The sequence below is a fragment of the Peromyscus maniculatus genome, chromosome 2 (genome assembly GCF_049852395.1).
Source record: "Peromyscus maniculatus bairdii isolate BWxNUB_F1_BW_parent chromosome 2, HU_Pman_BW_mat_3.1, whole genome shotgun sequence".
NCBI classification, from domain to species: Eukaryota; Metazoa; Chordata; class Mammalia; order Rodentia; family Cricetidae; genus Peromyscus; species Peromyscus maniculatus.
The window spans coordinates 88,130,759-88,157,761 of NC_134853.1; the positions used below are offsets into that span (position 1 = coordinate 88,130,759).

General features: G+C 40.0%; 1 protein-coding gene and 1 pseudogene across 4 annotated transcripts in view; one reads left to right on the forward strand and one right to left on the reverse strand.

The window, feature by feature from the left end:
• Positions 1 to 27,003, reverse strand: part of Astn2 (astrotactin 2) — a 952,034-nt gene that overhangs the window by 663,694 nt on the left and 261,337 nt on the right. For 2 of the 4 annotated variants that reach the window (XM_076564362.1, XM_076564361.1), the window contains exon 4: positions 22,954 to 23,106. The exons of the other annotated variants lie outside the window; for them this stretch is intronic. In XM_076564362.1, the coding sequence (XP_076420477.1) occupies positions 22,954 to 23,106 (153 nt within the window). The remainder of the gene's footprint in view (positions 1 to 22,953; positions 23,107 to 27,003) is intronic. 4 annotated transcript variants of the gene reach the window in all.
• Positions 11,431 to 12,620, forward strand: LOC102928417 (L-lactate dehydrogenase A chain pseudogene; annotated as a pseudogene).

Sequence of the window (27,003 nt, forward strand, 5' to 3'; positions counted from 1 at the left end):
AACTATTTATTTAAGTGGGAAAATTCACTAGGGAAATGAAAGTACTGAAATTGATTTTATTAGACATGGTATGTTATTTCCCAAACTGTTCTCCATTCCCAGGAATTGATTTCTGGCTTAAGGAATGTAAGTACCAAGGACTATGATGACCAAGGTAGCAAGGCCCCTATTAAGGACAGTAAAGGAAGTAAGGAGAGTGTTCTCTAGAGATCTCTGCACCATGTAACACACTCCTCAGTGCACTGGCACAAAAACTGGTTGCAAATTTACTCCCTCCATAGTTCAAAGTGGAGCCAACACATATGAGTACTCGAAAGAACCCGTGCTTGAGTACACAATTTGAGCTCAGCTTGTTCTCAGTGCCTGGTTTTGGACAAATTATCTTTCTGATCTACTTCAAAGTAAAATTTATTTTAAAATGCATTAACATAAAAAGCAATGTTACTAATCAACACATACCGATAAAATACAGGGACACAATTGGTAAAAATCAGGAGTTCTGCAATAGCACTGAATATTACCCTATATTTTACAGGAAGGTTTTTGAGTTCTGACTTTAGAAGCTTTTCTGTGAGCAGTCAGAGAGAGAGAGAGAGAGAGAGAGAGAGAGAGAGAGAGAGAGAGAGAGAGAGAGAGAGAATGAGCAGTGAAGGATAATGGCACTAGAACATGAAAAATTCTGTTATGCTGAATAGCTATTATTTTATATTAAAGGAAATGATATATATTTTCAGAGCTGTAAAGAAAAGAAATTGTATATATTTATATATTATGTAATTATGAAATGCTGAAAAGGTACAAAATATTTTGGCTCTTGTTCAGCATGGGAGAGATAAAAAGCTCTTAGCATGCCTCTTGAGGATAACTGAAAACCCTGCCTTCCCACACACATTCCAGGTCTTCCTGCCAAATGAGCAAGTGTGTCATGTTGGTAAGCACTAACAAAATATCAATCACATACCCAGTTAATGGGCCTGAAATAATTCTTAGACCTAAACCAATGATTTATAGACAGCCTGGGTATCCATGAAGAAGGGATCCAGAAACACACACACACACACACACACACACACACACACACACACGCACACGCACACGCACACGCACACACACACACACGCACACGCGCATGCACGCACGCACGCACGCATATGCACACACGCACGTATGCATGCACACATACATTCACACACAGAGTATATTAGGAGAACTTTATCATGAGGAGTTATGACCATTTATCAGGTTAACCATACACAGGTAAGAATATTGGACATTTCAAAGGCAGTTTACTATATGTTGACATTGAGACCCATAGAACCAAGAGAGTACTAAACAAAAGCATGGAATTCTGATTTAGTCACAGGGGTGGTTATTTACCTAGTCCCTAAGTACATATTGACAATGACAGACTTAATAGTTTGCAGAACACCCTTTTCATGGTTTCCCTGAATTCTGTGATTAAAAACATCAAGTGGAGAGACCAAGTAGGGCCATTCCCACCACCAACCAAAAGACTTCACCAAGAATGATATTTCATCTTGAAGGTAAATAAAGTGATAGGTGATCATCTTAAAGACTTTTTAAAAAAAAAATAGGAATAGAGGGCTCCATCATAGTAGTATTTAATTTATCGGTCGTTTCCATGCAAAATAAAAGGCTTTTCTTCATTCTGCAAGGGATGAAATGGCATGTTAAAGGGTACTGAAATGTGAAATCGTCACTGATGTGAACATGGATCTACATAGGATTTACTTCACACCTTCTGGAGTACTTACCTTACCAAACTTTTGAACATAGTTTCAAGTTTGCACAATAAAGTAGCGTAAACTCTAACAACTCTAGCTACTACGTGTGTTGCCCATGCTATAGGCAATTAACACAGTGTTGGCATATACTATTTGCATATAGCGATTGCAGAACACATTTTAAAACTCCTTCCAGGAAGAAGAACAGAAGTAGTTTTAGTTCACATGAGGTAGTCACTACTACATATTTTTAGTCTTGTCCCATGGCTATGCTAACTGTATACATTCTGTTACAGTAGTCTGAAAGGACAAATGCAATGTGTACAAGTCAAAGAATAACACTGAAATCTATACATACACCAGATGACCACAAAAGGGAAACTATGGGTTTGATAAACATACATGTTTGAAGGTCAGAGATAAATCTTAGGAAGAATTGGTGGTTCACTTCATCAGTGAAGTGTGAAAAATTCAGTAAACCCTGTCATGCCACAGAACCAAAATCAAGAAGCAATGGCTTCCTTTTCTTCCTTGTCCTTCAGAAGGAAGCCTGATGTCAGGTGTACCTATACTGAATCTGAAGGCAACAAATTATATATTTTGGAATACTTCCATGGCCTCATGACATGGAATGCTGCCAGCTCTGAGTGGACCTCAGAGTAGGTAAGGACTCTGCACTAGTAGTTGGGTTGTGATATAAATAAGTGCCACATGCACCCTGTCACCCAATGAAGCCTGTGGTGTATTACTGTTGTTCATAGGTAATGTGTAGTGTCCATTAGGAGGCATGCAATTGAAATCCTCCTGCAGGCTTTTGGCGACCTATAAATTTCATTTAGGGTGGTAAGGGGGTAAAAGTCCCTGAGACACTGCTAATATTTCAACAGACTATAGCCATAATATAGCACATCACAGATGTTCCAAGGAGACCCAATGATTTCAACTTATGCTCAGATCCTGAGTGTCCTTATAAAATGGAAATAGCATATTCAGGATTAGGTGCAAACAAGGAAAGAGCGCACACATGGACTATATAGAATTCCCAGATATGATGCCATTGGCCATGCTAGACTGGTGTCTTTTACTCACTGTGTTCCTATGACCATCTGGTATCAGGGCTGGAAGAGACCAGACATACAATATTTGAGAGCACCGCCAGTGGATACAAAGAATCAAACTAGAAATGGACACTGCTGTTTTAGGGACACAACTTTGAAATGGTGGTTTAGGAGAGATCCAAGAGTAGGATATATGTAGATACATGGTGTGATTTGCTTGTCAGTTCCTTGACAGAGCGATGGGTAGAAATTTCCCTTAACCAAGGTCTGAGTGGGGCATGGGGAGTATAATAAAAAGACACTGTTTGAAATTCTGAAAAATCTAATGAAAATATGAGAAAATAAAGGAACCCAATAAAGTAGTCATGGCTGTGTTTTATACTGGTGGTAGTTTTAGAGAGGAGGAGGCAGAGAATTCTCTGGAAATTCCCCCTATATTTTACCAAACATATGTCACAATTCACTGTACAACACATATCATGTCTAAGTTCCCTGGAGCCTACCTCCTCACAAAGCTGACAGCCCTGAACCCCTCTCATGCTGGCTTTGATCATCCACATAAGAGAACAACACACACCTAAAAATCAGAAACAGGGCGAATAACATAAAGACCCAAAAGAGGAAGAAACTGTGGACCTGTAGGGCCTCCAAAGTCTTGAAATTTCAAGAAAAAGGAAACCAAAGACAGCGCTATTTTGTGACTACAATGTCTTTCCCACTTCATGATCACAATCACCTAAAAAGCTGGTAATGCTCAGGGAGCCAGGCAGGCTTCATCCTTGAGTAGCAGTCTGAGGCTCACTGTTCTGCCAGGTTCTCAGGAGAGACGAATACTGTGGCCATAGCAACAAGAACTCAATGATGACCTTCTGGGTACCATGTGTCACCACCCACTGCTCTAGCACAAGCTTTCCTGAGAGAGGCTGTATATGCTGCAGTCAAGAGCCTGCCTTTACAATTCAACTAACTAGGGCTACGTCAAAGTTTTCTCACTGTCTTAGTCCCTTCTCCTGTTGCTATGATAAAATCCTCTGACAAAAGCAACCTAAAAGAAAAAAGATTTATTCTATGTTACAGGTCAAGGTACAGTCCATCATAGTGGGGAAGTTAAGGTATTAGGATCTTGAAGCAGCTCGTTTTATTCCTTCCAAGTTTTCAGAATAGAACTCAGTGAATGTTCCTATGTGTTCAGCTCATTTTGTGCATTTTAAACTGTCCAGCATCCCCTTCTAAGAAAGTAGTTCCTCCCATACTCAAGATGGGTAGTCGCACATCAACTACAGTAAAGAAAATAACCCCTCACCAGTCTGTGATTCTCAATTCTGTCTAGTTGAAACTTAACACAAATCACCACAGTCACTGACTAGACATCTGGCTTTTGATGTAACCTTATCTGTGAGCCTTATTGTTTTCACTTGCAAAATGGATATATTAAAGACAATAACATTATATTGGTTACTTTTCTATTGTTATGACAAAATATCATGACCAATAGATTTTATAAAAGTAAGTATTTAATTTGAGGTTCATGGTTGCAGAGGGCTAGAGTTCTTGACTATCATGGTTGGGAGCATGGCAACAGTCAGGGAGGCATGATGATCAAGTAGTACCTGAGAATATACATTTTAACCCACAAGCATGAGGCAAAGCGAAAGCTAAATGGGAGTGTCTTGGCCTTTAGAAAACCTCAAAACCCACCCACAGTAATGTACCTCCTCCAACAAGGACATACTCCCTAATCCCTCTCAAATGGTTCCATCAACTAAAGACTGAGTATTCAAATATATGCACCTATGGGAACCATTTTCATTCCAATCACCACAAATATCTATTTCGCATGGCTAGCACAAGAGCTTACTCTAGTAAGATATTGAATAAAGCAACATTGTGCAGGATACAGGGCAAACCCTTGGTATTTTGTATGTATAATTTGTACACAAACGTAATTGTATTTCTACAGTTTTTTTAGCCCTTATTCTTCAATTAAAAATTCATTTTCTGGGGTTCAGAAAAGTAAAAATATTAAGATGCAAGAAAAAGCCACATACAGGCAGCTTGTGTTTTGAAACTATAAGCCAAATCTGCTTCATACTGATGCCTTAGCCTTTACTCCAAAATTTACTCGCTTAATTGTGCACAATAAGTTCACTAGTAATTAATTTCATACATTTCTTATTCACAATACAAACAAAAGAAGCCATATTGGTACATGCCACACACCAAGCACTACAACAATATATATTCAACCAACGTTTGTGGAATCATACTAAATTTGCAGAAATTAAACAGAGTTCTGGGTCTATTTCTGCCTGTGGTCAATACAAGACCTTGGATTAGCCATTCCTGATCAATTTCTCACTCACATACAAGGCAATTTCTCAGGCTTTCCCCAGTGTAAGGCCATTGCTACAATAGAGAGGACAGAGATGAGGCCAGAGTCTGTATGATCTGCCACTAACCCCATGGTTGAAAAGCAACTGCTTCACTTCTTTGTGTTTGTTTTTTCAACTGTATTATAGGATAGTTTATACACACCCACTTCCCGTTCATAGTTCTAATATAACTGACATTTCATTTTAGGATTTTTGCCCTTCAAGGTCAAGGCTGTTCAGCATTGTCTTGTGTAATAGGAGAACAGATATGTTTCCTTCCATCCAGAAGTGGCCACGTTTTCCTAGAGGCCTCTGGAATCTTGCTAGATGAAATCTTTCATAACAACTCACAGCAATAATGATCATTAATATTTTATGCATGTGGTCATTAATGTAAGTAGCATCACATGAGATCCATCTCAGATAGATTTTTTTTTTAGCTGAGATTATACGGGATGCTTTAGCAAGACAAATGAAAATCAAAAGGGACTACCACTTAAGTCCTCACACAATCTTCCCTGTATGCAAGGTAATGAAGACAATATGGGCTTGGCTTGAGATACTCTATCTTCTGTTCCACGTTCCTTTGCTTTCCAGGCATGCAACTGTGGACAAGCAGCTCAAGCACTATAGACTCCAGTTTTCTCTACTTGCCTCATAGGGTTATTGGAAGGATCACTACAAACAATAGCTATGGAAATTTATTGTAAACTGTTAAGCTCTCTACAAACACAAGGCACTGCTATTACTGTAATAAAAAGCAAATGAGACATTAATATTTTACAAGTGTGGATTGGGCAGATAATTTTTTAAGTATTCACATATAATAGGGTTTTATAAATACACTGTCATTCTTCTTATGAATTGCCTAATCATCTCTGTTCAAGTGCAATATTCTACATCATTTCTCCTAAATATCTCACTCTGAAGCAATAATTTATTATCGAACTCTGAACAGCATTTGGGGAGAAGGCTAGAAAAATGGACATGTGCATATTATGAATAAACACAAATGCAACATGAAGACAGTGTGCTTTGTTTATAGGCCCTGGTATTAAATAAAATACAGATTTTTCTTTCTGGATTTGTTAGAACTCTGCAAATTAACAATATCTGTGGTATAAAATCAGGTTTAAAAATCTCAACCCTACATGTAGCCCCAATTAGTTCATATTTGGCATTAACATGAAGAGGGGAGAAATTAATCATGGTTGGATGCACTTTTTTTTTCTTCCAAGTGTTTAAAAAAAAGTTTTACAAAGCCTTTTGGAGTCTCTGTTGGCTAAAAAGGAAATCCTTTTACCATTAACTGCTCCTGCAGAGAAAGCCTGCTAGCTGCAAGATCGTGATGAGGATAAGCATTAATTAAATCTAACTGTGAGAGAATAATTACGTACACATATCCGTCAGGGCAAGTTGTCACTATCCAGTAACAAAGTTGGATACAAACTCCATCAGCAGAACTGTCAGGCGGCTGTTAAAAGGATATAAATGTGTCCCAAAAGGATCATTTCATTTAGGGGGGTAAAAATTGGATTGCAAAGGATTAATGAGGCAAGAGGTTTGTGTTTTCAATTGGATGTAAAATACAAACCAAAGAAGTAGTAATATCATCATTTAACCTTAATGTTTAGCTGCATTTGGATTTTAACACGTGGTAGGGACAATTAGGCCCCTCATATCAGACCAACATTTTCCATCATGAAATGAGATTAAAAGCTACTTTTTTCTAAGTTAAATTGCACAAAAGTTTATGGCGAAATCCTAAAATCTAATTTACACAGATGGCATATTCTTAATAATAATTAGGCAAGAAAATGAATAAAAATCCCAACAGAGTAATTAGGATTTTCAGAAAAGGGTCTTTTTAAGGTTGCTGCATTCATGTTTGCTGAATTTCACCCCAAGCTATGAGGCCTGTGAATGTGCAGACACACCACAGAGGTGATGTAAACACAAATCTTGGAGGGGGCACTGAATGCAGACGGGCAAAGTGTGGAAGAAGGGGCAGCAGCGCGGGACATAGAGGGATGAAGTTCAATCCAGGTCCTGCTCATGACTCACTGTGTGAGCTTGGAAAACCTGCTTCATGTGTCTGATCAGCTCAGTAACATACGAAAGAATCCAGGGACAGTTAGGTGAACAAAACCAGGGACCCATAGCTATTGTTTCCCTTTGGCTACATATTCCCTGAGAATAAACAAACCAACAAAGCCACCCCCACGGTGTTGGCCTTAAAACTGCTTCTTCCTACAAGTTCACATTTGCTGGAGAAATGTGAGGGAGTGATTGCTTTCAGCCATAGGAAAAAGGGGCAGGAAGGAAGCCCAACTGTTGCCATGGCATATTTGATTGACAGTTGCAATAGTCAATGCCAAGGTCAGATATCCTGTGATGTGCTAATAATAAAGAATAATCACTGTACTTGAATGCTGAAGTTACTGACTGCTTCATTGTTACTCCATATCCTGACCCTGATAGGAGTGGCAAGCTCATAGGTCTGATGGAGGTAGTCCCTTCAGACATCAGCTTAGAGAGGAGGAGCTATGAGCTTGAAACTAGAATCGGCTGTAGCAGCCAAGGGGGCTTCTCCTATGGCAGACACAATTGTCAGACTGTGGCTTGATGGTTGTGCTGAGAACAGAGGAACAGAGCATCACATAAATGAGGTCTGAGGTTATAATGACCCTTGCCACTCTGAGATATTGTAATCTTTATATACACAGCCTGTATTTTCAGGATCAAAAGAAATTATTTTATTTCATTCCTTTTTTCTTTCTTAATGGATACATAAAATAGAATTATACATACTAAGGGGGCAATATGTAATGCTTTGATACCTACACATTGTGTTATTCAATCTGTCTTTACATAAAGTGTATATAGTTATGATTAAAACTTTTGAAGTCCTTTTCTCTGGCTTTTTGAAATGTGTATTACATGATTATTGTGGATAATCACCCTACTAGGAAAGCTTCTGGCTCCTGACTAAATGGAATTTGGTTCCCATTGATCACCTTTCCCCGATCCTTTCTTCTCCTTACTCTTCCTTCAGCCTTTACAACAGCCATTCATTCTACTCTCAGCTTTTGAGGGACCACACAGTGTTTGTCTTTCTCTGTCTGGCTTACTTCATTTAACAGAATACTCCAGTTCTAGTCACAATGCCACAGGTGACAAGACTCTACAGCTATTTCTAAACAATCTACATGGAACCAATATGAATTAAAAACAAAAATGAATTACTGGAGAGATCCCTATCTCAGAATCTATGATGATTTCTACTGATATGTAACATTCTATAAAAGAGGATCACAGCAACTCTTCTCTCATCCAAGGCACACCCTTGCTTAGCCATTTTGATAAAATTAAATTTGTCACATTCAGTATTATATCACTTCATTCAGGACTGCATGGCTATACAGCACACCAACCCTTCTCAGACAGTTCTTTTTGCAAGTTACAAAGACTGGCATGTGTGGAAGAGATCAGGTATTACAGCTGTTCTCTGCAGGTATTCAAAACTAGATCCTGTACAGGAAATCTGGGTGTGTTTGTTACTTCTCTGGTCACCAAGATAAAACCCCCTGACACAATAAACCTAAGGAAAATGGGGGTTATTCTATATCATAACTCGAGTATAGTTCATTATGATGGGTAGGGCAAGATGATAGGAGTTAAAACCAGCAAGTCACACTGCATTGACAATTGAAGCCAGGAGCAAAGATTGCATTTGCTCTTCAGACTTTCCCCTTTTCATGGAATCGAGAAACCAAGGCCAGAGAATAGTATCACTGACAGAGCAGATATTTCTACCTCAATTAACCCCATAAACATGAACTTCCCTAGTCATGCTCAGATGCCAAACTCCCAAATGACTCTAGATCCATAATGGGGGAGGGTTCTTCTGTACATAAGACAGAATGGTATCTTGACAAAATGATGACTCCCATGAATTGTAGAATAAATATGTTAAATATGGATTGAAACAACACACAGCCACCTTCCTTTCATAGTGATTGTTTCCTGTGAATACTTACTAACTTCAATATCCTTACAAAACAAAATACATGAAACAACAACAACAAAATGAAGCCAGCAAATATAGATGACTCCCCCCAGATTGAAATCTGGATTGGAATAAATGTCTTTAAAAGACAAAAGATTTAGTCATAAGGGTCATGATTCAAAAGGAAATAGAATTAAAGGGAATTAGGACAAAGTCAGAAAATTTCATCATATGATATATATCAAGACCCTAAAGAAAATTTAACATTAGTTTTAAAAATTCATTAACATTTTTCAGGGCAGAATTTTATACAAGCTCATTTGCTCATCTTTTCAATAATATTTTTCTTGTTGCTATTATTATTTTGTGCATTTGATTTAATGGAATGATTACTATATAATACTCTCCAATGTTTACTATATACTAACAATGTAAACACTTCTTTCATTTTTACACATTTAAAACTGCTGTTCTTGCATATGCCTATAAACTTACATTTCACAGTGGCAAATAGTTGCTTATGTGATAAATTTATGATTCTCTTTATTCCTAAAAATCATTTTTTAGTCATAGTCATTGAAAAGTACACTCTATCATACACATGCATTTCTCTGAATGTCTTCTTTGGTTAACAATGTATGATGTCCACCCTGCTATCCTCTTCTTTGCTGGCTAGTTTTATGTAAAATTGACATAAACTAGAGTCATATGAGATTGAGCTGCAGGCAATAAGGCATTTTCTTAATTAGCAATAGATGGGGGGAGGACAGTAACCTGTAGGTGGGGCCATCCCTGTGATGGTGGCGCTGGTTTCTATATAAAAAAAAAAAAAAAAAAAAAAAAAAAAAAAAAAAAAAAAAAAAAAAAAAAGCAAGCCAGTAAGATGCACACCTCCATGGCCTCTGCATCAGTTCCTGCCTCTAGATTCTTGCCCTCTTTGAGTTCCTGTCCTGACTTCCTTTAATGATAAACAGTGCTATGAAAGTTTAAGCCAAATAGACCCTGTCCTCCTCAAGTTGGTTTGGTCACGGTGTTTCATCATAGCAATAGTAACCCTTACTAAGATGCCTTCACTGTCAGACTTTGTATCTTTATGCTTTAAATGGATCTTTGGAGAGCAGAAGATAGCTGGATTTTGTTTAACACAATCTGTCTCTGAATTTTAATAATATAAACTGTACATATTGTGTTTTCTGGGCTATTAGTATTCTTCTTATCTAATTGTCTTTTATTTTTCTTTGTTTATGGGACGTCTTACTTTTTCTTTCATTCCATCATCATCTGGAGTCACTATTTTGCCAACTTCTAAACTCACAGTTTGTTTATAATCTCATCCCTTCTAGCTTATGGGCCTTTTCCTTCATTTTGAGATGAATTTGTGTTGTTTTCTGTAAGTTACAGTTTTTCTAGCCCTTGTATAAATGTGCACATATGTATATGAAATAGGAAAAGGCAGTTTTCACTCTAATAAGCTTTTGAAAAGTTTATTATGCATTTTCCTACTTTTTATTCTGTACAGGAATGGGAAATTTTGTTCTATCAGCAGAATACAGTCAGAGTCTTTGGCAGACTTTAACATGGATAGTTTATAGCAGTTCCTGTAAGAATCCTTGGTCCCCTTTGAAATCTTTTAAGTGTTGACCCCTTACTGTCTTCATTTAAGTCAATACTCTAGTCTTCTACATTTGCAATAGAATGGCTGATTAAGCTGAACGTGCTACATTCTAGGACTTCTTTAGAATGCATCTCTAAACTCTGTACTTTTCTCATAATTACTCCAAAGGCCTAAGAATCACTTGGTCAGGTTTCCTATAGCAATGACATTGATTCAACTCTTTGAACCTGTTTTCTATGTTGGTTACTTATCACTGTAGCCAAATAATAAATCAGAAGCAATTTAATGGGAAAAGTATTTATTTTTGTCCGTTCATGATAGCAAGGAATGCATGGCAGCAGGCTATGAGGCTGCTTGCTCACATCTGTGTGAATCAGGACAGCAAGAGAGGTTGAAGCTAGTGGCAATCATAGGCTATAACCCTCATGGCTTGACTCCCCTCCCAATTCGCAGACATCCACTTCCCCCAGCTAGTCCTCCTTTCTTCCATAAACAGTGCCACCTGTGGGGTACTTAATGTTCAAACCCTTGAGCCCATGGAAGACAGTTCATAATCACTCAATGCAATGTTATACAAATAGTACATATAGAATATATATTCATGGTGCTGGAGCCTCTGTCGCCAACCCAGACCACGCTGCTGTTCATCATGCGCTAGCGGTCCCAAGAGGTTCAAAGTCCACCAAGATGGCAACCCTCAAGGACCAGCTGATTGTGAATCTACTTAAGGAAGAACAAGCCCCCCCCCCCAGAACAAGATTACGGTTGTTGGGGTTGGTGCTGTTGGCATGGCTTGTGCCATCAGTATCCTAATGAAGGACTTGGCCGATGAGCTTGCCCTTGTTGATGTCAAGGAAGACAAGCTGAAAGGAGAGATGATGGATCTCCAGCATGGCAGCCTTTTCCTCAGAACACCAAAAATTGTCTCTGGCAAAGACGATAGTGTGACTGCAAACTCCCAGCTGGTCATTATCACAGCAGGGGCCCGTCAGCAAGAGGGAGAGAGCTGACTCAATCTGGTCCAGTGAAATGTGAACATCTTCAAGTTCATCATTCCCAATGTTGTGAAGTACAGTCCAAACTGCAAGCTGCTTATTGTTTCAAACCCAGTTGATATCTTAACCTACATGGCCTGGAAGATAAGTGGCTTCCCCAAAAACCGAGTTATTGGGAGTGGTTGCAATCTGGATTCAGCTCGGTTCCGTTACCTGATGGGAGAAAGACTGGGCGTTCACCCGCTAAGTTGTCATGGATGGGTCCTAGGGGAGCATGGAGACTCCAGTGTGCCTGTATGGAGTGGTGTGAATGTTGCTGGTGTCTCCCTGAAGAACCTGAACCCAGAACTGGGCAGCAATGCAGACAAGGAGCAGTGGAAGGAGGTTCACAAGCAGGTGGTTGACAGCGTCTATGAGGTGATTAAACTCAAAGGATATACATCCTGGGCCATTGGCCTCTCCGTGGACGACCTGGCTGAGAGCATGATGAAGAATCTTAGGTGGGTGCATCCCATTTCTACCATGATTAAGGGTCTCTATGGAATCAAGGATGATGTCTTCCTCAGTGTCCCTTGTATCCTGGGACAAAATGGAATCTCAGATGTTGTGAAGGTGACTCTGACTTCTGAAGAGGAGGCCCGCTTGAAGAAGAGCACAAATACACTCTGGGACATCCAGTAAGAGCTGCAGTTCTAAAGTCCTCAGATGTCCTAGAGCTTCACTGTCCAGGCTGCAGCAGGGTTTCTATGGAGACCAAACACCGTCTCCTCATCTGAGCTGTGTTTAGTGTGGTTGTGTTAAGGTGGCAATTCCCACAGCTCTGCCCTGATGCTAAGTGGTACTTGTGTAGTGGTAACCTGGTTGATGTGACAGTCCCGCTGTCGTCCCACTGTCTCTGAGACACACTGCCAACTGTGTGCAGGCTTCCGTTATCTTGGGAGCCTGCTGTGTCTGCTGCGCACCCTCACCAACATGCCTAGGCCAGTGAGTTCCCAGTCAGTCATAACGTGGCTCCAGTGGGTAAACCCATCATGCATATTTGTGCATAACTGTTCTAAAGGATATTATTTTGTGTATTATGTGTCTGTAATGTGCATTGAAATACTATATAAAAAGTAAGATGTGCGTATGGATGATGCAACCAACTACCCGTGTCATCCCAATGAAAACACCAAATAAACCTTGAACAGTGAAAAAAAAAGAATATATATTCATATACATTTAAGACTAAGAGTTTTCAAAAAAAAATGGTGATGCCTAATGTATAAGTATAGTATAGTAAGACCTTGATAGAACAGTCACACATACTCAGCAACAACTCCTTATGCCTTGCTCCAAGTGCCTATTTGGAGCACAGCTTGAAAACGGCTAATGTCTCAGGCACTCCATGACATTGCCTCAATATGTTTAACCATGTCTACTTTAAACATAGGAGAATGCAAAACCACTCTCTGTAATGGTCTCACCTATTTACCCATTTGATTACAGCTGAATTTGAAACGAGCAATAACTACTAACGTCTATCTATGTGCTTTATCAAAATTCTCCAACAGCCAACACTACTGTGGGTCAGGTGGCCTAAATGTTTTTACATGCTCAAACGCCATGAAAAGAGGCTGTTTAATTTATAGGTTCTTGAATAGGGACTTGAATCCATTCTTAAATATGCTCATTTCTGACAGAGATAAGAATCTTTTCCTGAAATTTCTACACTTAAAAGCAAGCTGGCTAAGAAAACCTTGAGACACATTTATGAAACCCTATAGCATATAAATGAGCCTGCAGAGCTTGATGAACAGTTACTAAGGTGAACAGATGCACTCAGGTCTGGGTCCTGCCCCACTGAGACCTGAACTGTCCAGCTTTGCCAAGTGCAAATGCTTGACTTGAAGTAAATACTAAATAAATGGCTTCTGATAAAGACAATGTGTTTCGGAGTGTTTTATTATATAAAAAACTAAGTGACATAATAACATCTCGTTTTGATGAAGGAAGTGCCCTCGAGTGCTGTCTTTAGCCATCACCAAAGCTTGGTCTAGAGTCTCCTGCTAAACCCCCTTGTAGTTGCCTTTCAATAGGCAGACGTGGTGGAATTGACTGAGAGCTCCCTGACACATTTCAGATGGACAAGGGAAATCGCCTGGAGGTGACATACACTTTCTAGAAAGCAAACTTCTTTGAAAAGCACACCAGAAAAGATTTATGGAGGTTGCTTTGTGCTGTGACTTCTGATTAACTCTCTCACACCTGATACAGACACAATTGAGGATAACCTGGATGGTAGCTTTACACCTAGGACAACATCTGTGGCCAATAGAGGAAAAGCCAGGGACCGGGTGGAAAGGTTTCCTCAACAAAGATGCAAAGCATTCCCTTTCTTTGAATGTTCTAAGATTCTGATCCAGGATGCAGCTAATTCACAGCATCAGTTGAAGAAGAATGACAAGTATATCACATTTGCAGATGCTAGAGGTGGAATCCTGAGGATAGTCAACAACTCTTCTATATACCCACAACACTCAAGGCAGGGCTAGTGTTCAAACAAGAAGTTTATTTCAACTCCTAAGTTTGGTCAATAACAGCACTTCTCAATCACATTTATAATCAAAGGCAATTTAAGTTGGAAAAGATTGGTGCAAATTACCTAGCCTATCACCTTTGCTTCCTAAATTAACAACACAGATTTATTATGTACTCACTATGTTCAGTGTGGCTTGCTGAATTCTTTGCATACATTAAGTCTAGTCCTCCCAGCCTTCCTATAAGAGTAATCATATGATTGTATGAATTACATATTAGATAATGGAGACATAATTTATTTTCAAAGTTCATGTCCCAGTTTCAAAGCTGGGACAAAGGCTGTATCTCTCCTGAAGGAGAAACTTCAGAATCTTAGAGCCTCGGAAATGGGAACACTATAGCATGGAGAATGGGAGCTCTTATCTCAGACTATGCAGTCACACTGATTAATCACCCAATAATTTATCAAACATTAATTGAGCATCTGCTGTTTGTCAGGAAGGAGGCGAGTCAGTGGGAACTCACGCACTGCCTGGAAACCACTGCTGCACTTGAGCAGATTCATTAAGGCAGAAGAAGATATGAAGTGGCTATAAATTATTCTAATAAAAGGCAATACATGATAAATAGCTCAAGAAAATCAGGAAAGGGGATATAAAAAGTTGGAGGAAAAGTTCATGACCTTCATTCTGGGAAAAAAAAGTTGAAAAGACCTCATAAGACAAAAGTGGCTTTAGATTCCTTCCCCCCCAATCTGATACAAAAGCAAGCTTTGTATGCTGGCAATGGAGGAGGGGGTCGAAAACAGAGCTGCAGAAATGTCACAAAGGTAATGAAATGAGAGATTATTTTAGCATGGACTTCAGGTACCTGTGGTTTATCTAGACCTCCTAACTGAGATGTTACCATCTACTATTTTAAACCAACTTGATTTTGATGATGCAGTGACTAAGGCCCTTTGTCAGAAAGGACAGCTTTTCAATAAAACCCTTTCAAATTTTGTCATATCAATGTCATGTATACTCGTTCCAAACTTTGTCAGTATCTGTGTGGTCTCCCTAGAAATGCACAGGTGAGTCCTTGACAGGAAGAGGAGACTTCCACAGTGTCTAAAAGATCAGCATAACTATGATGGTGACCAAAGAAACAAAGACAGACCCTGGGCCTGCTTGTCCAATATTTATAAGCAGAGCAACAACCCATTAAGACAACTATTCTAAAGTCATTAATGTTTCTGGCTACTTTATTCCAACTAAGTGAATAATTTATAGCTACTTACTAATAAAAGGAAGAATATATGTGTCTTAACATATGCCTGCTCCTAGGGACAGTTTCCCAAGAGAAAAGACCCATTCATTTTTTCCTTCTAGAAATGTCTTCCTAACCTACTCCCTGGTTAATATCAAGACATCTTCTGAGGGTTTCATCCTCTGTGAAGCCTTCCTTAATTATTATTCCATGTTGGCAAGTATTTGACATCAACCTTCAACACCTCACTGTGGCTGTGTGTGTGATTCTTCTGTTCTTTCTTTAATAAATGATAATAAATGATTACTGTTGATGGACAGAGACACAAGTGATACACACATCTTATATATGTATATCATCCTGAAAAGGTTGAGTAAATACCTTAAAAATGCACAAAGCAGGACTAATATCCTAACTTCTGAACTCTCTAGAGTCATAAAAAGCCTGACTGGGGGAGCGCTGGCTCTATGTTCTCTCAGAAAAGGATATGTCTCGCCTTACAGAAGACTGTAGCTCCTAACACTCTCACAGCAGCAATGCTGACACACAAAAAAATGTGCCAATGCAAGAGAAACTACATATACTTCCTTGTAGTTACTAGACAAAGTTGACATAATTTCGCAGCTCAAAGAACATCGCCAGGGTAGCTAAGAGCAGAACTCAAGTCATCTTGTAATTTAAATGTGGGCTATGAATTCACAGCCCCATAGTTTATTGGTTGGGTAATCTCTGACAAGTCACTTAAAAAGTGTGAACTTTGGTTTCTTGCTTTATTAAACTGGGATAACACACATAGGCTTTTTGGAAGCCTTTAAATGAGATAATATATGATGGGACTATGTCTAGAATATATTAAAGTCCAAATAGATTCTTTGTAATCTTTGCATTCCATGAGTCTTCTCACTAATTCTTTTATTTTTTTTCACCCAATCATCTACCTATCCATCTCTTTTTATTCATTTATCTTCACATGCAATGAAATATTATCCTAGGCAAATTCTTTGTTACACAAATAGGCTACAGAGAGCATAAAAGACTGCGTTTTCCTTACAGAACCATAAAAGTTGAAGAACATGACAGATGTTCCAACCTATCTTTAGAATGGACAATAACAATAAAGGAATGATAAAGAGGAGTTCCATGACTGGAAGGGAGTAGAGACAACAATGGCTCCTTCAGGAGGGGCATGAGATGAGGACATGCTTCACAGAGAGTATTCCAAAGTTAAAGTTTGAAGGTGAAGAGGGGCAGGTCTTTCTAGCAGATCACATTTAGTACTAATATAATAATTGGGTCAAGGGAGAGTAGGCTAGCATTGGCTATAAAGAACAGTAACCTATGGCTAAGAGTCAGAGAAAGAGTGGAGTCTTGGCTCTAAAGAAACCTGTGCAGCTAGTCATTGCTAGATTTTAAATCTATTAAACATTGTGTCCTTCACCCTCTATGTTCTTGATTTTGAACCCAGGTAAATATATTCCTGTGGGGCTGACTACAATAATACTGACTACAATAAGACTAAAATACAATAATATCAAGAGGAGCACAAAAAGTAACAAATGACAAAATTATAGAGCACCTATCCATTGTGCATCTTATGCTTTGCTCTGTGCTATTGTGCTAAGTGCTTTACCTGATTTGATTGTGCAAAAATACTTTAAAGGGGTACTATCGCCCTCCCTGAATGGTTCTTCTCCTTGGGATACAATATTATCTGAAGATTTGAAAAACTGTTAAATAATTAGCTAATAAATGGTATAACAAACCCAAATCAACTGTGAAACAGAATGACTGGTGTGTGTGTGTGTGTGTGTGTGTGTGTGTGTGTGTGTGTGTGTGTTTATACAAATGTAATGCCAGCCCTGGAGTACATATGGATGTTAAAGGACAACTCATGGGTTCCAATAATGGGACACAAGTTGTCAGACTTAGTAGCAAGTGAATTTACAGGGTATCAGTAGAATGTTTTTAAAAGATTGAATCAGAAATTTAGACTTTATAATCCAGGTCATTTGAGTACAAAGGCTGACCTTTTGGTTCATGATCACCTGGCTTAAGAAGAAGCCGTACAAAGATCTAAATAAGCCCTTGTTGCAGGTGACAGAGTATAAGGAAAATGTTCTTGGCAGGGAGTGATGTGGCCAGATTCAGTGTGATCTCAAAAGACCATGATAGCTACCATGGTAGAAGATGGATTTGGATTTGTGTTTGACAAGGTTAAATGAAAAGGGTGCTTCAGGAATCCCAGTTAGGTGTAAGGATGTGCCAAACAAGATATAGATTATGGTCCATAAATAAGGAGTATATCTGTGAGCCTCTAGAGACCAAGGGTGTAGGGTCTTGATGGCAGTGAATATCCTGACTATTCTTTTTTGTTTGATTGTTTTTTGTTTTCTTGAGACAGGGCTTCTCTGTGTAGTTTTGGTACCTGTCCTGGATCTCACGCTGTAGACCAGGCTGGCCTCGAACTCACAGAGAACTCACAGATCTCACAGAGATCTGCCTGGCTCTGCTGGGATTAAAGGTGTGTGCCACTGCCACCCAGCCCCGTCCCCAGGGTGGGGGAGGCAAACCTCTCTTGGATGTCATTTCCCACCTGCATGTGAGGCTATTAGGCTAGCATTATTAACACAACTCACAGAAAGGAAAACAGAGGCTATGCATCTGATTTACTTACTTAATAAAGACCACCCTGATAGACAACTGCAGAATTAATTTTCAAATGCTTTTAAGAACCATCGCCTAAACTGCAGGAGCCTCAAGAAGCCCTTCCTCACATTTGAAGAAGCCCTCCTCTGCTTTATTTGAGTGTGACCCCTCCTTTTCACAGCCTTCAGGACACTGGGGAGTGGCTACTTAACAGCTGCCTCATAAAATCATGTCACAGACATGAAGGCAGCAATTAAGCTCTCCAATAGCCTTCCTTGTCAGATGAGGTATGCTACAGCTTAGCATCTATCAGGCCTCTTAGGAGGAAACCTGAGCTACAGAAACACATTGGAGCTGCTTTCAGCCATGTGCTCAATTCCATGACACTGGTTCTCAGCTACCCATTCCATCTGCTGGGAACTACTGGGCACCACACATTGGGCGTGGAGCCTAATGAAGCAGAGAGAGGCCAGGTGCTCTCATTCTGGGCCAGAAGGCCTACAGCCACCTCAGCGGCATGGGGAGGGGTGACACGATGGAAGACTGGGGAGCCAGACCATCATATTTAAGCTTTCTGATGGCTTGTGAGGGGTAATGGGGCATTTCTAAGTTGGGTTTCTGAGGATGCTTCTGTTGGACGAGATGTTAATAAATGTTCCAGAGTAAAAATAGAGTCTGCAGGCAAGATGGTATCACAGACAGTGAATTCAACAAAGCAGCCTTGCTTTTCATACAGCAGGCTTCCCAGAGCCTTAACAGAATTAAAAAATTAAAAACAGTGCAGTAATCTCCAAGAATTGGGTGAGTACAGAGTTTTGATAGTGAAATGCTACTCTCCAAGAAAATGTGCATGTGTGTGTGTGTGTGTGTGTGTATGTGTGTGTGTGTGTGTGTGTGTGTGTGTGTGTATGTGTGTGTGTGTGTGTGTGTGTGTGTGTGTGTGTGTGTTATGAATGTGTATGTGTTCTTAGGAATATGCAGGTGGACACACACATATATGTGGAGAAAAGAGAGTACCAACCAGTGTCTTTCTCTATCAATTTCCACCTTATTTTAGGAGACAAACTCTCTCCCTGAAACTGCAGTTCAGTGATTCAGCAAAAGTAGCTGCCCAATAAGTCCCAGGGACACTTCTGCCTCTGCCTGCCCAGCACTTGGATAACAGATATGAACTACAACACACCGATTTTTACATGGATATGGGAGCTGTGGTCTTCATGACTGCAAGCAATTACTTTGCCCACTGAGTCATCTCCCGAGGCCAATGACATCTCAACAGCTTGTGGTGAACAGGTGTGGATGTGTACTATGCTCCTTCCTCCTCTCCAGCTGCAGCCAGATCCAGGGGTGGCAACAGAAACACCATAACCTTGTTTGTGAACTATTTATGAAATGTTTTAATGACATTGGTTTCATTACTACTTGTCAGTCTGTCTGTCTGTGGTGGGGAAGCATTTCTGGAAGATTAGGCTGCTTTTTGTTCAGCAAGGACTTTTTTCACACCATCAATTCCAATGAAATAAAACTAAAAGTAATTTCAGATGCTCATATATTCAAGAAGCATTTGTTCAATACTTTGTATGTTTTAGATTTATAAATATGAAGCATCTATTTGTAAGAGGAAGATAGCAAACAAGCAAAGAAAAATAATCTTAGGCTAAATTCCATATATATATTCAATATATATATACATACATATATATATATACATATATATATATATATGTATATATATATATACACACATACACACACACACACACACACACATGCTGATAGAACAGTTGGTTGCCAATTCAAAAGGAGAAAACAGTCATGACTGATGAACACGGGAGAAAGTGCTGATATCTGAGCTGAGAGATGAAAGGTGAGAAGGAATCAGGTAGGACAGTAGCTGTTGGTAACAGAAGATGCAGAAAGAACAATGCACCAGAAGCATTAGTGAGTTGCTGGGCTCTGAGGAAAGGATGTGCTAGCTGTGTTCATGAAACAGGACAGCAGCAGCCAGTTTGGCTAGAATGCAAAAAAAATCAGAGCAGACAGTATTGGGGAAGACAGTAGGAACCAGATCCTCATCATACAGCGATTGCATTTCAGAGTTAAGAGTTCAGATTCTATTCCAGGGAGAATGGGAAATTACTGAAGGTCATAAGCAAATCTTAACTGCTCTAGGATTCTGAAAGAAGTAATCTAGCTGTTCTGTCTAGGGAGACTGAATCACAAGCAGGGTATAGTTACAAAGAGGAAGCAAGAAATGACAGTAGTCGTGGTGTGACAAAGAAAGGCAGAATAATTTTTATGTGCATTGAGGAGCTACACTTGGATTTATTCATCAGAATGCTGAGACTCCTTCTAACTAGCAAGTGATGACCATTTAGTATCCATTTCCAGTCAAGATCAAGTGCTGTGTGCTCATTAACAATCTCATCCCAAAATTCTGCTCTGATAGGGAATAGAGAGCTTACAAAAAGAAGGTCAAATTTTCAGAAAAATGAAACAAAAGAACTCTATGTGCCATTTTTAAAATATTGATGTAATATGAAAAACTGCCCAGTTGTCTTACAGTAGAAGTCTGCTTATAAAAATTGTCAAGCATAAAATAGATAGTTTTGAAGGGTTAGGTGACATAAAGATGTTTAAGATAAATAAAGAAATAAATTCAGATTTGTCTTTAAGAAGAGAGAAATGATTTACTTGAAGTCAAATAGGCTCATGGGGTGTGAAACATAAGATGGCAGAAGAGCACTTTTGGTGAACTTGAAAGAATAAAGATGCATAGAAAAAGCTGGGCAAGATTTTTAAGTGATCTGAATGTACAGCCCAGGAAAACACACAGGACAGCATTTATGTACTTCCAATGCATGCTGTCTGACATTCTCACCATTTTACTAGAATGCTATAGCATTCTTATAGTTTAATGAGTCTCATTTTATTAAATTGGAAAACCAAGACTCAGAGAAAGTGACGATTATTCCAAAGCCGTAGAAGTTGAAAGTGACTGGGTTGGCATTAGTATACCACAATTGCTGATTTCATGGAAATTGCTGTGTATTACATGAATTTCAAAAATTAACTCTATAATTCCCTCTGCTTTCATGCATGGCCTCCTGTAGACATGAAGATCTTGTCTGCCTCTCCACAATTCTTAATTAAAGTTCACAGATTTAGGACCCAGACATTACTGAAACAAATACCAACCACCACCCTGCCATGTTTTCAAACTCTGATTTGGTTCTAGCTGTAAATATCATTCAACTAGGAGAACCATCCCAAGATCTCTATGTAGCTAAGGAAAAAGCCAGATAAAAAGCAAATTATCATATATACAGGGAACCAGTACTAACATCTAAAAAAATCCGGAAGACTTCATAGTGAGTTGTGACTGCCACAATTAATGATGCCTTTGTGGAAGTGTGCCATTTAAGTGCTTGGAAAAATGCTTAGGATTTCAAAAGTACAGAACATGGTAGATAAGCTACTAGGTTTGGGACTCTGGTTGAGATTTTCTGGCTCTACCACTTTTTATGGTAGTGGTTCTCAACTTGTGGGTTGTGACTCTTTCATAGGGGTTGAATATCAGGTATCCTGTGTACCAGATATGTCCATTATGACTCTAACAGTTGTAAAATTACAGTCACGAGGTAGCAACAAAATAATGTTATGGCTGGGGGTCACCACAGCATGAAGAACTATATTAAAGGGCCTCAGTGTTAGGAAGATTGAGAAGCACTACTCTAGGACATCCTCAAATTATTATACCTGCTAAAAAAGGACTCTGATGAATAAGGTCTATATATCATTTAGCCTATTGCCTGGAATAAGTTGGGTGTGAATAAATGGGAAAAGATAATTTATAGGGGTCAGTTTATTTGTTTATGACACACAGAGAGAATGGCAAAAGAAAAAGTGTGGAGGTCAGAGCACACAGACTCACTAGAAACGGTAAAGATATGAACGTCATATAGTTTTCAAGGCCATATTTTTAGCTTGAACATACAAATAGTAAGTCCTGAATGAAGTTATCGCAGATGGAGGAGTGAGAGGTACAAAGGAGAGCAATGAACCAAAGATCACTGAGCAATCGGGGAAAAACCGAAGAGTAGGTTCAGAAATCAGACAATGACAAGTGGGGTCTTCCCATATACAAAGTCACACAGGTGGTCAGAGGAAATGATGATGTAAGAGATGAAGTGAAAAAAAAAAAAAAAACCAGAAGGGGGAGGGCAGACATTGCGGTGAGATAGGTGTACCTTAGACACAGTGACAGAATAGAAATAAGAATCAGTTCCGTCTAATCTATGATGCCAACTCATCCTGTATTCTTCAGGGTCCTAAAATGTGCTTCCCCAACAATGTTCCTAGGGGCCCTTTCATCTGACTTCCAACCAATGGTTCTCATGCCTTTCACAAGGATACTCTGCTTCTCTTGCACTCTTTGTGGGGATGCCCTTGAGAAGAGTACCTGCTTCTTGAGGTTCCTGTAAAAGGAGCTTTCCATATATCTCCTCTCATCCTCACAACCACTTAAAAATTTAGAGTGTTCATTGTCATTCTCAAGTGAGGCAGCATGGGTCTCAGCGAGGTTATTTCTAATCCCAGGGGCACACCCCATTATCTTCAAGGGGGCTTAACAGAGGGGAAGTTCTAGAAGTGATAGGGGGAAGGGGGAGGTGAGGGAGAAGGTTCCCAGGATCTATAAACACAGGACAGACTTCTGTCTTCTGGCTCGATGCCGGAGTTCCTACCTCGAGACTTGCTCCTCCGCTTCCTCCTCCCTGCAGAGGCACTGCGCAAGGCTGGCTGCAGCTGACCGATCTCCACTGGCGTGTTAGCGCGGAAACTCTCCTTGAACTTCTGCATCAGGGACTCCACTGTCTCCTGTGTCGCCTCAGCTGCTGCTACAGGGTGGCAATGGGGCTGAGGTTAAGGCTTGGCCCACTCTCAGTCCCTGGGGGACTGGGATTGGCCACCTTGAGTCTCTGAAACTCTATCTTTAACCCACTAATGATAAGAAACTACAAATCAAGTCACTAGCCTAAGGACAGATACAATTGTCATTATCTATCACCTACTAGATGTTAGGCATTGGAATAAGCCCTTGGGATATGATGGTGAAAATTTAGGTACAATCCATGTTTCAAATAATTCCTAATACAGTAGGATATACATATCTGGGAACTTCCAATATCAGGCCACAATTCTGAATACAGAATATAACAACAAGGTACTTTAGCCATCCAGAAAGTCAAGGCAGCCTTCTTGGAAAAGGCACTATTATAACGGAGGTCATAATGACGAGTGGAAAGCAGCAAAGAAAGCAGAGCAGGATAGGAGTTAGAGGACATTTGGGATGAGACTGTCCTAAGCAAAGGAGAAGCAAGTGTGATAATCTGAGGACACAGAGGTGAGGCTCTTTCAACAAGAGAAAGGAGTACTGTGTGGGTGCACACAGAGGGTACTACAAAATGAAGCAGGAGGATGAGGACACAATATTTAGTTTAGATTTCATCTAAATGGCGAAGATCATCATTGAATGGCTTTAAAGGAGAAACTGACATATGTAAGTTAGGTCTCTTTGCTAACTATGACTGATGAAAGTAAGGGGAATACACATGGAAATGGGAAAGGAGACAGGGACTAAGATTTCTGCATAAGCCACCCATGGGTCATGGTGCCTTGAATTGGGAGAGTGACAGTGAAGGTCACATAATAGCTTAGTGATAAAACTGCAGTATTGTGGGATGCAGGTCATGTAAGTCCATACCCCTTATCAAGGAAAAAACAAGGCCTCCAAACAAGTCATATGATGTTTCTCCATGCTAACAAGTGCTAGCCAAGCCTGCAAATGTGCCAGTCCAGTTGGAACAACCCACTGGTGACTTCTCCATGGCCACATTTCCAGTTTCCAAATTGAGACCAATAGAAAATCCCAGGGAATAGAGAAAATGAGATCAGAAGTACAGAGAGAAACTGTAGAGCATAAAAAGAAAAACTAGGAAGGACTGGGAGAGATGTGAGAGACTATCAAAGGTAGGGGAGGAAAGCAGCGGAAGAAAACAGGACACAGCCAAATGGCCTCAGTGCCTTCGTTCTGAGAAATGCCCAAAGACAGCCCTGACTTGGAAATCTTCAAACTCAGTCTCCCTCCACCCACTCAGCAGAGGCTGGGGAATTTCTTCTCAGGTGGAGCTCCCTACCACTTGATGCCACGAGATGGCGTGCACTAGAGATTTATTTTTCTTTGCATAGATTTCTCCAGATTAGACAAAGAACACCCCCACACACAACTCTTAACACCCACTTCTTGTTTTCTCAGGAAAAAAAACTATCAACTTAGACAGATGTGTCTGCAAGGTAAGTCAAAACCAGAGGGTGGATTTGGATATTAGGTTCTGTGGGAAGCCCCATCTTCAGGGACACAGGAAGAATCAGATTGCTAAGAAACACAATTGACAATGCAAATGAACCATATGGTGGCATTCTAGATTCCTCACCTACATCTTTTGCTGTCTTCTCCCCAGATATCTCAAGTCAGGTCTATGAAGGTGATCCAAGGAGATTCCACTTACAGGCTCCCTATTCTAACCAGAGGTTACAGTATGATTCTGAAAAGCAGTGTCATGTCAAGTTTAACTCAGTATATATAGAAAAGAGTGATTTGACCAGGATCATAAGAGGATGCTAGGCTATGGTCAAATGTTCAGAACAGGCAATGGTCTGAAATTCTCAAACAAAGAGAAGAAGAAAGAAAGGGTTGGGGAGAAGGAGAGACAAGCTTCAGAAAAGAGAAAAGGCAGTATCTACAGGCTGGGAAGGAAAATCTCACCAAGGGAACCTCCATTTTGATGTTGGATTTTCAGCCTCAGTATCCATCAAAAAGTCTTTATTTGTAGTATTTTATTATGACAGCCCTTTGGAAGAAGCAAAAAAAATTATCTTGTGATGTTTATCATACTGAAAGGATGATGAATATGATTTAATAATTGGCAAATGAGTGTGAGTTGTATAACAAGCATGTACTGTAATTGAATGGTAAATGATACAAGGGGTTTTAGCAGAAAACTAGTATCAATGAATCTAAGAAAATAAAGTGATAGCAAGCCATGTGAGATAATACAGGAAATGAAATCAGAAGCCTAACCTTAACCTTGGCCCTGACCCTCAGGGGTAAGTTGGAGAGTAAGTTCAACAGGACCCTAAGTCCTCCTCCAGTCTTTACACATATATGTGCACATACATGCTCATACAGAGGAAAAGGGAGAGAGGGGAGAGGAAAAGAAGAATGAAAGTAAAAAGATCACCTAGGATCACAGCATAGAATATAGTCCAGGAAGAGCTGATGGTAGCCTGGAGTAGGGTAGCAATGGTGGAGGTCCAGAAGTAGAGAAAACATTGGAGAGAATTGGGGAATGCTGAAATAATATATATTGAGGTGTCATCAAAGTTGAGGGTTATATTGGATGTAAAACACCCACAGAATGTGGCGTGTTATAAAGATAGCAAAAGAAAGGGAAACAATGAATTTGGCACCTCTTTTTCTGGCTTTGAAGGACTGTGAAATGGTGGCGCCTAGGTGAGATGAGGACCACATTTGACAGAAATAAACATGAGTATAGTTTTTGATTAAGAAATATAGTGGCCTTTTAGATACATCTGAATGGAGAGAAAGGGATGCAATCATGAACTTGCATGAAAAAGCATACTCTGTGGGTACTCCATGCACAGGGGAATTAAGAGAGGTTGTGAAGACTAACTCTGAACAAGAGTGGGCTCAACCACTCTTCATTCCCCTGCGCATGGAGTGATACAGGGTGTATATACTCCTGACATATGCCCACTGCTCTCTATTTGCATCACCAGTTCTCTGCCTCTCCACCAGGTTCAATCTGCCCTACTGAGACCCTGCAGGATCATCATCTGGCTTCTTGTCATCTGGCTCCTAACTGGACTAGGCCAGTAGGGTGCTCTGGCAGGAAACTGGAAAGGAAATATAAGAGTAGTTCTTTCTTCTCTCCTTGTTTATGTAGCATATTTCTGATAAAGACTAGAATTCTAGATAATTATAGATTCTGTCAGGGTCCCCTGTTTCACAGTTCCAATTCTTACGGGGATCAATAAAGCCATTTTCCCATCTCTGTATCTTTGTTTCCAGTCTATGGTGGCTCTCTGATATTTCTTGCCCAGGTATCTTAATATTTTTATCCTGATACCCTCCACTGTGCCTACACTTCCACAACAAGCCCCCTCATTGCGTCCTCCTACCAGCTCCATTCCAGCATCCTTCTTTATCTGGCAGAAGCCTTGCCTGGGGTAATATCCACACCACTGTCATGTCTCTGGCATTCTTCAATTCCTGACAGTAGGCTCCTCTCCTCTTATTTCTGTTTGATTTTTTTTCCTAAGCTGATATCGTTTTAACTAATTGTGTCAGAGGACAACACACGGAGGGGGGTGTTTGCTCCTGTGAACTGCAAGGGCTTCTGATCCCAATGTAGCAAATCCCATCCATCTGTTTGGCTGCTCTTGACTTGGCGACAGTGCCAAGAGCCCAGACAAGCTTAGGGCGGCAGTGCTCATGGAAAGCTCTTCATGGCTGATGTCATCCTGTACTCTTTGCTCCACATCTCCACCCCTCCTGACCCCATTCAACAGCTCTCTCAATATCAATATATCAAATTATCCAAACAAGCCACATTACTTTTGGGTACCCGCAAAGCTCTGCCTCCCCGGAGTAGCAAAATATTCACCCGTCGCCTGGATGAATGCAACAGATGGTGCCTGATCTGAGCATCTCG